Below are 14567 nucleotides of genomic sequence, written 5' to 3'. Positions count from 1 at the left end.
GGTGCACAGCTGATGGGCCTGACTGTGTCCCTTATCACACATAGAACATTGTGACCTGGGTTTAGAATTCCAGACTGGAATAAAACAATAAAAGAAATACACTTGATTTCAGTAACAAAACAGGGGGCAGGACAGTGCATCACAGTGGGCACTTAGCCTCAGTGTGATGGGATTAATAATGCTTTGGGAAACAGTGAGAGTACATTCGGGGACATGTACTGTATGTGGAAGGATACATTGACCTCCATCTATGGAGAAAGAAAGTCCCTCTCTGTGCTGGTAACAGGAAGCAGGCTGTACCAGCAGAAGGAGATACAGTAAGGCCCAGTAGTAATAGTCTATCTCTGAGGTATCTCTGGCTCCCTCCAATGGGAAAACACCAGATCAGCTTCCTGAGTGAACTCCGACCTTAGTCTATGTGGGTGTTATGTGGGGTGCTGAGGTAATACATGTAGAGAACAGGGCTTTGGTATAGTTGGGGATGTGTAGGGGATAGGCCGCTGTAGAGAATAGGGATTTCATGCAGATGGGTGATGATAAGGCCCTTGTACTGTTTTGTACAGATGAGATAAAGCTTCTAGTTTTCCTCTCCTTTTTCAGTCTCATTGTTCCACTAATCACTTCCCGCACTTATCTAAGATGGTTTCAGACTCATTTTCTTGCTTTACAAGAAATGTCACTTCACAAATCCATTGTAAGGACACAGATGTGAAGGTTATACAAGTTTGAGTTTGTAAAAACACTTTCTAGTCTATTGACCACAATGACATAATGCTTCCATTGACCTGTCTTTTGTAACGGGAGCAGATTGTGTGTGTGGTGAGTAAGAATGTGAGTTTAGAAATGACGACGTCTAACATACGTTGGGGTTGTGACCTCTGACCTCAAATCAGGTTCATTATATGGTGAACTGGTGACCCCCCCCTGTTTTGTGCGGGTGGGGTCACTGTTGAACAATGGAGGTTGGGCCTTAGGGAGGGGAGGCGAGGGGTGGGCAGTCTACCCGGTCTCTGCCACTCTCTCTGTCCCCTTCCCCTGGTCAGCGGGGCACCCCACCCCTCTAAACATACTCTGAGACACTTCCACTACTTCCCCTTTATCTGAACCTAACCCACTAGTTATCTGATACACACTATATATACAAAAGTATGTGGACACCCCTAGTGGATTTGGCTATTTCCATCAAACCCATTGCTGACAGGTGTATAAAATCGAGCACACAGCCACCCTATCTCCACAGACAAACATTGGCAGTAGAATGGCCTTACTGAAGAGCTCAGTGACTTTCAACGTGGCACCGCTATAGGATGCCACCTTTCCAACAAGTCAGTTCGTCAAATTTCTGCCCTGCTACAGCTTTCCCAGTCAACTGTTAGTGCTGTTATTGTGAAGTGGAAACGTCTAGGAGTAACAACGGCTCAGCCGCGAAGTGGCAGGCCACACAAGCTCACAAAACGGAACGGCCGAGTGCTAAAGCATGTAGCACGTAAAAGTTGTCTGTACTCGTTTGCAACACTCACTACCGAGTTCCAAACTGCCTCTGGATGTAACGTCAGCACAAGAAATGTTCATTGGGAGCTTAATGAAATGGTTTTCCATGGCCGAGCAGCCGCACACAAGCTGAAGATCACCATGAGCAATGCCAAATGTCGGCTGGAGTGGTGTAAAGCTCGCCACCATTGGACTCTGGAGCAGTGGAAATGCTTTCTCTGGAGTGATGAATCACGCTTCACCATCTGGCAGTCCGACGGATTAATCTGGGTTTGGCGGATGCCAGGAGAACGCTACCTGCCCCAATGCATAGTGCCAACTGTAATGTTTGGTGGAGGAGGAATAAGGTTCTGGGCCTGTTTTTCATTATTCGGGCCCCTTAGTTTCAATGAAGGGAAATCTTAACAGCATACAATAACATTCTAGAGAATAGTGTGCTTCCAACATTGTGGCAACAGTTTGGGGAAGGCCCATTCCTATTTAAGCATGACAATGCCCCCATGCATAAAGCAAGGTCCATATAGAAATAGTTTGCTGAGATCGGTGTGGAACAACTTGAATGGCCTGACCTCAAACCCATTGAACACCTTTGGGATGAATTGGAATGCCGACTGTGAGCCAGGCTTATTCGCCCAACATCAGTGCCCGACCTCACTAATGCTCTTGTGGCTGAATGGAAGCAAGTTCCCTCAGCAATGTTCCAACATCTAGTGGAAAGCCTAATCAGAAGAGTGGGGCAACGGGGGGAACAAACTCTATATTCATGCCCATAATTTTGGAGTGAGATGTTTGATAATCAGGTGTCCACATACTTTTCATCATGTAGTGTACTATACAGTATACTGAACAAAAATATAAACACAACATGTACAGTGTTGGTTCCATGTTTCATGTGCTAAAATAAAAGATCCCAGAAATGTTCCATACGCACAAATAGCTGATTTCTCTCAAAATTTGTGCACAAATGTATTTACATCCCTGTTAGTGATCATTTGTCCTTTGCCAAGATAATCCATCCACCTGACATATGTGGCATATCAAGAAGCTGATTGAACAGCATGATCATTACACAGGTGCGCCTTGTGCTGGGGACAATAAATGACCACTCGAAAATGTGCAGTTGTGTCACACAACACAATGCCACAGATGTCTCAAGTTGAGGGAGCGTGCAATTGGCATGCTAACTGTAGGAATGTCCGCCAGAGCTGTTGCTAGAGAATTGAATGTTAATTTCTCTCCATAAAGCCGCCTCCAAAGTTGCTTTAGAGAATTTGGCAGTATGTCCAACCGGCCTCGCAACCAAAGAACATGTGTATGGCATCGTGTGGGCGAGTGGTTTGCTGATGTCAACGTTGTGAACAGAGTGCCCCATGGTGACGATGAGGTTATGTTATGGGCAGGCATACGCTACGGACACTGAACACAATTGCATTTTATCGATGGCAACTTGAATGCCCAAAAATACAGTGATGAGGTCCAGGGGCCCATTGTGAGGCCCATTTTTTAAAGGTATCTCTGACCAACAAATTCACAGTCATGTGAAATCCATAGATTGGGCCTAATTTATTTATTTCAATTGACTGATTTCCTCATATGAACTTTAACAAAATATATAAACGCAACTGAGTTAAGTATACAGTGCATTCGAAAGGTATTCAGACCCCTTGACTTTTTCCACATTTTGTTACGTTACAGCCTCATCAATCTACACACAATAACCCATAATGACAAAGCAAAAACAGTTTTTTTGATTGGTGGAATGCTGCAGAGATGGCTGTCCTTCTGGAAGGTTCTCCGATCTCCACAGAGAAACTCCGGAGCTCTGTCAGAGTGACCATCGGGTTCTTGATTACCTCCCTGACCAAGGCTCTTCTCCCCCGATTGTTCAGTTTGGCCGGGCGGCCAGCTCTAGGAAGACTCTTGGTGGTTCCAAACTTCTACCATTTATGATGGAGGCCACTGTGTTCTTGGGGACCTTCAATGCTACAGACATTTTTTGCTACCCTTCTCCAGATATGTGCCTCGACACAATCTTGTCTTGGAGCTCTACAGACAATTCCCTCGACCTCATGGCTTGGTTTTTCTCTGACATGCAGAGTCAACTGTGGGACCTTATATAGACAGGTGTGTGCCTTTCCAAATCATGTTCATTCAATTGAATTTACCGCAGGTGGACTCCAATCAAGTTGAAGAAACATCTCAAAGATGATCAATGGAAACAGGACGCACCTGAGCTCAAATTCGAGTCTCATATCAAAGGGTTTAAATACTTCTCTGTTCTAAATTTTTAATAAGAGTGCAAAAATGTATAAAAAACATTTTTAAAATATAAATGATGGGGTATTGTGTGTAGATTGATGAGATTTTTTATTTTTTAAATCCATTTTAAAATAAGGCTGTAACGTAACAAAATATGGAAAAAGGAAAGTTGTCAGAATACCTTCCAAATGCACTGTGTATACAGTACCAGTCAAACATTTGGGCACACCTACTCATTCAAGGGTTTTTATTTATTTGTACTATTTTCTACATTGTAGAATAATAGTGAAGAAATCAAAACTATGAAATAACACATATGGAATCATGAACTGTAGTAACCAAAAAAGTGTTAAACAAATCAAATCAAATCAAATGTATTTACATAGCCCTTCGTACATCAGCTGATATCTCAAAGTGCTGTACAGAAACCCAGCCTAAAACCCCAAACAGCAAGCAATGCAGGTGTAGAAGCACGGTGGATAGGAAAAACTCCCTAGAAAGGCCAAAACCTAGGAAGAAACCTAGAGAGGAACCAGGCTATGTGGGATGACCAGTCCTCTTCTGGCTGTGCCGGGTGGAGATTATAACAGAACATAGCCAAGATGTTCAAACGTTCATAAATGACCAGCATGGTCGAATAATAATAAGGCAGAACAGTTGAAACTGGAGCAGCAGCACGGTCAGGTGGACTGGGGACAGCAAGGAGTCATCATGTCAGGTAGTCCTGGGGCAACATATATGTTATATTTGAGATTCTTCAAAGTAGCCATCCTTTGCCTTGATGGCAGCTTTGCACACTCTTGGCATTCTCTCAACCAGCTTCATGAGGTAGTTACCTGGAATGCATTTCAATTAACAGGTGTGCCTTGTTAAAAGTTCATTTCTGGAATTTCTTTCCTTCTTAATGCGTTTGAGCCAATCAGTTGCACTGTGACAAGGTAGGGGTGGGTATACAGAAGATAGCCCTATTTGGTAAAAGACCAAGTCCATATTATGGCAAGAACAGCTCAAATAAGCAAAGAGAAATGACAGTCCACCATTATTTGAAGACCTAAGTCAATATGGAACATTTCAAGAACTTTGAACGTTACTTCAATTGCAGTCGCAAAAACCATCAAGCTGTATGAGGAAACTGGCTCTCATGAGGACCGCCACAGGAAAGGAAGACCCTGAGTTACCTCTGCTGCAGAGGATACGTTCATTAGAGTTAACTGCACCTCAGATTGCAGCCCAAATAAATGCTTCACAGAATTCAAGTAACAGACACATCTCAACATCAACTGTTCAGAGGAGACTGCGTAAATCAGGCCTTCATGGTCAAATTGCAGAAAAGAAACCACTACTAAAGGACACAAATAAGAAGAAGTGAATTGCTTGGGCCAAGAAACACGAGCAATGGACATTAGACTGGTGGAAATCTGTCATTTGCCCTGATGTCCAAATGTGAGATTTTTGGATCCAATTGCCGTGTCTGTGAGATGCAGAGTAGGTGAACGGATGATCTCCACATGTGTGGTTTCCACTGTGAAGCATGCAGGAGGTGTGATGGTGTGGGGGTGCTTTGCTGGTGACACTGTCGGTGATTTATTTAGAATTCAAGGCACACTTAGCCAGCATGGCTACCACAGCATTCTGCAGCGATACGCCATCCCATCTGGTTTGAGCTTAGTGGGTCTATCATTTGTTTTTCAACAGGACAAGGACCCAACATGCCAAGAGCTTGCAAAGCTGTCATCAAGCCAAAGGGTGGTTACTTTGAAGAATCTCAAAAATAAAATATATTTTAATTTGTTTAACACTTTTTTGGTTACTACATGATTTCATGTGTTATTTCATAGTTTTGATGTCTTCACTATTAATCTACAATGTAGAAAATAGTCAAAGTAAATAAAAACCCTTGAATGGGTAAGTGTATCCAAACTCTTGACTGGTACTGTATACTGTATACATACATACATACATACATACATACATACATACATACATACATACATATAAACACTACATACAATCCAATCTTCTCTTAGACTAATCAAGTAAAGTGTCCATTTAGGAAATTATATATAAATGTACGTATAACATCTACAGGTGTAGGATCTTAATTTGATCACCCTGTTGTTGCAGGATATTTCCTGTCCATTAATTATAATTCTCCACACAATAATTCACATTTCCTGTTGCTCCAGGATTATTTTCCTGCTGTGAGAAACTGTTCAAATTAAAATCCCACATCTGTCATGTCTACTAATACTCTTCAATAGCCTCCTCTATCTGTCCTCTTCCCTTCCTGATCACTTAGCTCAGAGGACCTGATTAATGAAAAGGCTCTATAATGGAAAGGCATTTAGTGCGTTTACCTATCAGTCGCAGTGGAGAAAAGGAGACATGAACAGGAAGTCATTTGGGCCTATTGAAACACATTCTCTCTCTTAACATGATAGGAAAGGAACCATGGAATTATAATTACTTGGGATTCTTTTTCTATAGACAGAACAAATCACATTGACTGGATAATACTCTCAATACTTCTCATATGTCTCCTTATGGGGCACTACAGTATATCCTGACCACTCAAAGCCTCTTTGGATTGGATACAGGGCTGTCCTGTCCTGTCCTAGGTATTCTCCCGGCACTCCAAGACGCTCCAAGAAAAACAAGGCCACTTAGCAAGGCTCTATAAATAGCAGCAGTAGTGCATTACAGAACTATATTAACCCAGATCCATCTCTTATCGCCCCGGGGGCCAAATGGGATGACATGGTGAGAACAACAGAGCAGAAATGGGTGGACTGGAATATGGGTGTGCGTGCAGGGAGCAATTGAGGATGTAGTCTGGGTTCTTTTGGGATGGCCTGAGAAGCGAATATGAGTGACTTAGATATTCCCGACAAGTGACTAAACTCACTGCTGATAATCTAGGACGGTTACCCTGTGGTGTGTGTCATTTGACCAAGCTTGAGGTGTGATCTCAGTGTGTGTGCATGTGTGTGTGTGTGTGTGTGTGTGTGTGTGTGTACGGGCAGGGGACTGTGGCTATGACCCGACTTCCGCACTAAATCTGGACTAATCCTGGCAGCATTAACTTCATCTGTACAGTGAAACCTGAAGGATCCATTGACCCATTAGGACACAGTGACAGGAAGGCATTTACTAAATGACTGGTGGAAAATCATAGGGTGTTGCTTAGCTGCTTACTCTAATCAGATGATTGACGCTACTGACGATTAGAGTAAAAACCCTCCCTTTTTTGAGCCAGGCTTTTTTACATTTTTTTTTTTTACAGATGTTGCATTGTGTTATTTGTTTATTGCATATCACTAATTCTTCTGTGGCTGCGGCTGATGCAATGCTTTTTGGGAAATGAAAGGGATTTCTAAAAAGTAAGCCCACCCCAGTCCCTGCACACACACACACACACACACACACACACACACACACACATGTTCACATGCACGCACGCATTGACACAGTCACACAAACACGTGCACCTGGCTTACTCACAGGTGGATGTATATAACAAAGTAGGGTCAATTATCAGTATTGGATAGAAATGAGTAAATCGGGGAGAACAGAGATTCAAAAAGGATACAAAATAGACTGTATGTGTGACTGTATAAGACACAATGATGACACACACAAACACCGAGCAATGGTGAACACACAAAGGGCTTTATCTTCATGCCCACACATGGGCAGCTTAGAGGAGCCAGCAGACGTGCCAGTGTCCTAGTCGCCAAGCAGACATAGTCTCTCACACACACACACACACACACACACACGTCTCTGCAGGAATCCCAGCACAGCAACACACCAGTGTGTGATCATTTTCTTCTTCTACAGTGCCACACACACACGTGCTCAAACACACCTCTTCACATATGCTGTCTGTGTGAGCAGGTGTCTCATTCTATGCACCCTAAAGACAACGTTTGGCTACAGATACTTCTTTTCATGATCATTCCCTCCCTTAAATGAACAATCCACAAAGCCAATTCTATTTCAACCTCTTAGGTCACGAGCTCCATCAAACACCACATGGCTTCTGCAGTGCCATTCTTCCTGCTATACATGTGTGCAGTATGTTTCCATGTGTTTCTGTGTCTGTACATGTCTCTCTCCTCAGTCAGAGTCCACTCTCCATGTATGTGTGATTGTCTGCGTTTGTGCGAGTGCGTGTGCCTAAGTGTGTGTACGTGCGCATGTGTGTGACTGTGTGCATACGTGTGTGTACAGTATATCTGTATGTGAGAGGTCTGTTCTCTCCTCCAGCAGTCAGTGGGCTCTCTGCTGCAGCGCCATTGTCTGAAAGACTATAATTAATTGGAGGAGAAGTGTGGCTGTTGACCTTTTCGCAGGTGATCGTCAGCCTGCCGCGCTCCGCTCGTTAATCGCTCAGCCATCACTCTGTCTCGTTCCTGACCACGACAATTACACACCGGTCGCCCGGCGCACAGAGCGACAGTCGAAACGGCCACTTCCACACCAGGCAGACACACACACTTACACAATGATGCACTCACAAACATACACCGACATACACACACTTATACAAACACACACATGAAAAAATGATGCATCAACACAGAGGCACGCACAGACACGCACAGACACACGCACACACACCACACTCTCACACACACCACACAAAGTATCCCCTATTACCCACTCTGTACAGCTGTTCATTTCACCTGCCCATTACCTGAAATCTGTGTGACATTAGAATAATGCTAACTTTCCTAATGCTCCACTTATCTAGGAGGTCATAAACGTATCATAGAAATGAGACGGGCTGAGAGCCATGTTCCCCTCCTGGGTGGGCACAGGTCAAGCGTTTCAGACACTTTTGGAGGGATTTCTAGCTCGTACTACTCTATGTGAGTGGCAGACAGATGGTGTAGATTGATGGAGACTAGAAGTGAGGTGTAAGAACCAGGAAGAATCTTTATCATAGGATCCCTGTCATTAGAGTATCCCCTCTTTTTCTGGATTATTCACAGCTACACTTACACTTGAGTTAGCTATAGCGCTCCTTACATTGAGTAGGTTGAGGAACACTGAGCGACAGGAATTCCAGATAGTCCCTTTCCTGATCTAGAGGTATGTTGGATAAAGATGTCTCAGGGCCATCAAGTACATTTCATATATTTGAAAATATTGTACATATTTGAATCCAGTCTGTATAACTAAACAACGTGAGAAACCACAAGATTACGTTTTGGGCTCTACAAAAAGCTGACCCCAAAAAGTTGACATCAACGGGATGGACAGAGAGCAGGAGAGACAGAGGAGAGGGGAAAACAAACACACAGAAATAGATATGGGACTGAGATGAGATGACGAGAGGAGGGCGAGGGAGAAAGAGAGAGAAAGGGAGAGCTCTTCATTTCCTGATCAGCACTAAGATCTGTGTTAAGGAGCTGGAGCTAATTGAGATGTTTGTGTTGCTCCTTTCTATTCCCCCACTTCCTTTCCCTTTCATTCTCTCTCTGTCTTTCGCTCTCTCCTCATCTCTCTCTCTTTTTCGCCAAGGCGTAATTATTTGCAATTTGCCTAAGTCATCCATTTGCTGGGACGCCAAGCATGAAAAATAGGCAATTTTGTCAAAATGGAAATGCCTCTCGGAGTCAACCTAGGGGAAATAACCCGGGGAGAGGGGCTGTCTGATGGAGCCCTTCTGATAACTGTCACAGGAGCAGAAATAATAAAGTAGCCACGCCAGTCTGCCACGAGGTGTGTGTGTACGTCTGTATGTATGTACAGTATGTATGTACGTGTGTGTGTAGAGGGGTAAGTTTTGAACTTCGTGGGTGTGCCCAGCCGAGAGCCCGCTTGCAACTCGCCAGGGGCATCAGGGGTCATTGGCGGCTGTACCTACCAGTCTGCGCACATGACGATGTCAAAGTGTCCCTCCAGCGCTGTGACATCTGTTTCACAGTCCCACCTGACCACTCTGTAGGATGGGTAGAAGTTCAAGTTTTATTGTCACATGCAAAAGTACAGTGAAATGCTTAACTTTCAAGCTCTACACTACAGTGCAATAATCAATATCAAAATAGTATACCTAATAAAAGTAATTAAAACAATTCCTTAAAAAAACTAATATAGATACAGTGCCTTGCGAAAGTATTCGGCCCCCTTGAACTTTGCGACCTTTTGCCACATTTCACATTTCCTTCAAACATAAAGATATAAAACTGTATTTTTTTGTGAAGAATCAACAACAAGTGGGACACAATCATGAAGTGGAACGACATTTATTGGATATTTCAAACTTTTTTAACAAATCAAAAACTGAAAAATTGGGCGTGCAAAATTATTCAGCCCCTTTACTTTCAGTGCAGCAAACTCTCTCCAGAAGTTCAGTGAGGATCTCTGAATGATCCAATGTTGACCTAAATGACTAATGATGATAAATACAATCCACCTGTGTGTAATCAAGTCTCCGTATAAATGCACCTGCACTGTGATAGTCTCAGAGGTCCGTCAAAAGCGCAGAGAGCATCATGAAGAACAAGGAACACACCAGGCAGGTCCGAGATACTGTTGTGAAGAAGTTTAAAGCCGGATTTGGATACAAAAAGATTTCACAAGCTTTAAACATCCCAAGGAGCACTGTGCAAGCGATAATATTGAAATGGAAGGAGTATCAGACCACTGCAAATCTACCAAGACCTGGCCGTCCCTCTAAACTTTCAGCTCATACAAGGAGAAGACTGATCAGAGATGCAGCCAAGAGCCCCATGATCACTCTGGATGAACTGCAGAGGTCTACAGCTGAGGTGGGAGACTCTGTCCATAGGACAACAATCAGTCGTATATTGCACAAATCTGGCCTTTATGGAAGAGTGGCAAGAAGAAAGCCATTTCTTAAAGATATCCATAAAAAGTGTTGTTAAAGTTTGCCACAAGCCACCTGGGAGACACACCAAACATGTGGAAGAAGGTGCTCTGGTCAGATGAAACCAAAATTGAACTTTTTGGCAACAATGCAAAACGTTATGTTTGGCGTAAAAGCAACACAGCTAAACACACCATCCCCACTGTCAAACATGATGGTGGCAGCATCATGGTTTGGGCCTGCTTTTCTTCAGCAGGGACAGGGAAGATGGTTAAAATTGATGGGAAGATGGATGGAGCCAAATACAGGACCATTCTGGAAGAAAACCTGATGGAATCTGCAAAAGACCTGAGACTGGGACGGAGATTTGTCTTCCAACAAGACAATGATCCAAAACATAAAGCAAAATCTACAATGGAATGGTTCAAAAATAAACATATCCAGGTGTTAGAATGGCCAAGTCAAAGTCCAGACCTGAATCCAATCGAGAATCTGTGGAAAGAACTGAAAACTGCTGTTCACAAATGCTCTCCATCCAACCTCACTGAGCTCGAGCTGTTTTGCAAGGAGGAATGGGAAAAAATGTCAGTCTCTCGATGTGCAAAACTGATAGAGACATACCCCAAGCGACTTACAGCTGTAATCGCAGCAAAAGGTGGCGCTACAAATTATTAACTTAAGGGGGCTGAATAATTTTGCACGCCCAATTTTTCCGTTTTTGATTTGTTAAAAAAGTTTGAAATATCCAATAAATGTCGTTCCACTTCATGATTGTGTCCCACTTGTTGATTCTTCACAAAAAAATACAGTTTTATATCTTTATGTTTGAAGCCTGAAATGTGGCAAAAGGTTGCAAAGTTCAAGGGGGCCGAATACTTTCGCAAGGCACTGTATATACACTGAACAAAATATAAACGCAACACGTAAAGTGTTGGTCCCATGTTTCATGAGCTGAAAAAAATATCCATATAGACAAAAATTATATTTCTCTCCAATTTTGTGGACAACTTTGTTTACATCCTGGTTAGAGAGCAGTTCTCCGTTGCCAAGATAATCCATCCACTTGAAAGGTGTGGCATATGAAAAAGCTGATTAAACATCATGATCATTACACAGGTGCACCTTGTGTTGGGGATCATAAAAGGCCACTCTAAGATGTAGACTTTGGTCACAGAACACAATGCCACAGATGTCTCAAGCTTTGGTGGAGTGTGGAATTGGCATGCTGACTGCAGGAATGTCCACCAGAGCTGTTGTCAGAGAATTGAATGTTAATTTCTCTACCATATGCCACCTCCAACGTAATTTTAGAGAAGTTGGCAGTATGTCCAACCGGCCTCACAACCGCACACCACGTGTAACCATGCCAGCCCAGGACCTCCACATCCAGCTTCTTCACCTGCGGGATCGTCTGAGACCAGCAACCCGGACAGCTGATGAAGTTGAAGAGTATTTATGTCTGTAATAAAGCTCTTTTGTGGGAAAAAAAAATATTTTGATTGGCAAGGCCTGGCTCCCCAGTGTGTTGTCCTGGCTCCCAAGTGGGTGGGCCTATGCCCTCCCAGGCCCATGCATGGCTGCGCCCCTACCCAGTAATGTGGAATCCATAGTTTATGGCCTAATGAATTTATTTCAAATGACTGACTTCCTTGTATGAACTGTAACTCAGTAAAATTGTTGAATGTTGTGTTACATTTTTTGTTCAGTATATACACCACCGTTCAAAAGTCTGGGGTCACTTAGAAATGTCCTTGTTTTTGAAAGATAAGCTATTTTTTTGTCCATTAAAATAACATAAAATTGATCAGAAATACAGTGTAGACATTGTTAATGTTGTAAATGATTATTGTAGCTGCAAACGGCAGACAGAGGCCCATTATCAGCAACCATCACTCCTGTGTTCCAATGGCACGTTGTGTTAGCTAATCCAAGTTTATCAATTTAAAAGGCTAATTGATCATTAGAAAACCCTTTTGTAATTATGTAGGCACATGGAGTGCTGCATCAGATGACCTGGCTTCCACAATCACCCGACCTCAACCCAATTGAGATGGTTTGGAATGAGTTGGACCGCAGAGTGAAGTAAAAGCAGCCAACAAGTGCTCAGCATATGTGGGAACTCCTTCAAGACTGTTGGAAAAGCATTCCAGGTGAAGCTGGTTGAGAGAATGCCAAGAGTGTGCAAAGCTGTCATCAAGACAAAGGGTGGCTACTTTGAAGAATCTCAAATATATTTTGATTTGTCTAACACTTTTTTGGTTACTACATGATTCCATAGGTGTTATTTTGACTGCTATTGTATATAATAAAGAAAACATGAGAAATAAGAGAGGAAGCTATATATAGGGTCAGTGCCAATACCACATTTACAATGTGCAGGGATACTGGAGTATTTTTAGAATGGCAAAAGGCTTAGGGGAGAGTAACATACTGTAGGGTAACTAACTATCGTTTACGGACACACAAGCAGGTACAAATATGCTCATTCTCCATTAAACATAAGTTATACTCCCTTTCCCTTTGTCCTGCTCCCTTCCTCCCTCCTTTCTTCCCTTCTCAGTGTGTTGTCCCCTGGCGTCTCAACGCGCCCCACTGTGTGTGTGCCTCAGTGCACAGAGGTAAAACACACCTCGTAAGACCTCTCAGAGAGAGCCCTATCTGACATGACACCTGAAATCAACAGCTCGATTGTCTCAGCCCAGGAATCCCACTGCTAGTACTACGACTGCTGTGACCACTGACAGGTACTCTCCATGTCTACAGGAGCTTCATCAGTACTACTGTATTGTACCGCAAGGGCTGCTCCTGCTATTAATGTTATTGTACAGTCTCTAGCCCCAGCTCCTGACAGCCCCCTCCTATACACTATCCACGCCCCGCCTGTGGTCACTACGTCTTCCTTCCTTCCTTCTCCTTTCCATCTCCCCATCTCTTCAGCCAGTTAAACACTTGACTCTTTTTTTTTCTCTCTGTCTCTCTCTCTCAAGAGATCGGGTCCAGGCCCCAGACAGCCAAATGGGATTATTAATAAACCATTATTAACACTCAGTAAACAAAAATTATGTCTTGTGGAAATACAATCTCATCTCCCGGCAGGGGGCCCGCGCCTGCTTTTTATTCAGTGACTTGAGAAAAGCAATCCCCCCTCATCCAATCGCGGGGCGACCTTCACCCCTCTCAAACCGTGCGTTCTGACAGGAGGTTTAATCTGAAAAGAAAACAATCAAAGTAATGCAGGCTAATTATACGTTTACTTTTTCACTTCATCATCCCGTGTAAATACACGAGGAGGAGGGAGGGAGGTGGTGCAAGGAGCAAGGGAAAGAGCTAGGGAGGGAAGAGTTGCAGGGAGCAAGGGAAAGAGCTAGGGAGGGAGGTGGTGCAGGGAGCAAGGGAAAGAGCTAGGGAGGGAGGTGGTGCAGGGAGCAAGGGAAAGAGCTAGGGAGGGAGGTGATGCAGGGAGCAAGGGAAAGAGCTAGGGAGGAAGGTGGTGCAGGGAGCAAGGGAAAGAGCTAGGGAGGGAGGTGGTGCAGGGAGCAAGGAAAAGAGCTAGGGAGGGAGGTGGTGCAGGGAGCAAGGAAAAGAGCTAGGGAGGGAAGAGGTGCAGGGAGCAAGGGAAAGAGCGAGGGAGGGAAGAGGTGCAGGGAGCAAGGAAAAGAGTGAGGGAGGGAAGAGGTGCAGGGAGCAAGGGAAAGAGCGAGGGAGGGAAGAGGTGCAGGGAGCAAGGAAAAGAGCGAGGGAGGAAAGAGGTGCAGGGAGCAAGGGAAAGAGTGAGGGAGGGAAGAGGTGCAGGGAGCAAGGGAAAGAGCGAGGGAGGGAAGAGGTGCAGGGAGCAAGGGAAAGAGCGAGGGAGGGAAGAGGTGCAGGGAGCAAGGGAAAGAGTGAGGGAGGGAAGAGGTGCAGGGAGCAAGGAAAAGAGCGAGGGAGGGAGGTGGTGCAGGGAGCAAAGGAAAGAGCGAGGGAGGGAGGAGGTGCAGGG

At 44.1% G+C, this 14567-nt stretch overlaps 1 protein-coding gene across 1 annotated transcript in view; it reads right to left on the bottom strand.

Moving 5' to 3' along the window:
* The window catches only part of camkmt (calmodulin-lysine N-methyltransferase), a 184216-nt gene that overhangs the window by 25143 nt on the left and 144506 nt on the right, over positions 1-14567 (bottom strand). Inside the window, exon 8 of the mRNA XM_021576372.3 lies at positions 9626-9700. Within this exon, the coding sequence (XP_021432047.3) occupies positions 9626-9700 (75 nt within the window). The remainder of the gene's footprint in view (positions 1-9625; positions 9701-14567) is intronic.

This window comes from Oncorhynchus mykiss, chromosome 20, assembly GCF_057628025.1.
Source record: "Oncorhynchus mykiss isolate SJ-2025 chromosome 20, ASM5762802v1, whole genome shotgun sequence".
Taxonomy (NCBI): domain Eukaryota; kingdom Metazoa; phylum Chordata; class Actinopteri; order Salmoniformes; family Salmonidae; genus Oncorhynchus; species Oncorhynchus mykiss.
The sequence above is the reverse complement of the archived record's forward strand: the minus strand, read 5'-3'. Positions and strand labels throughout refer to the sequence as shown.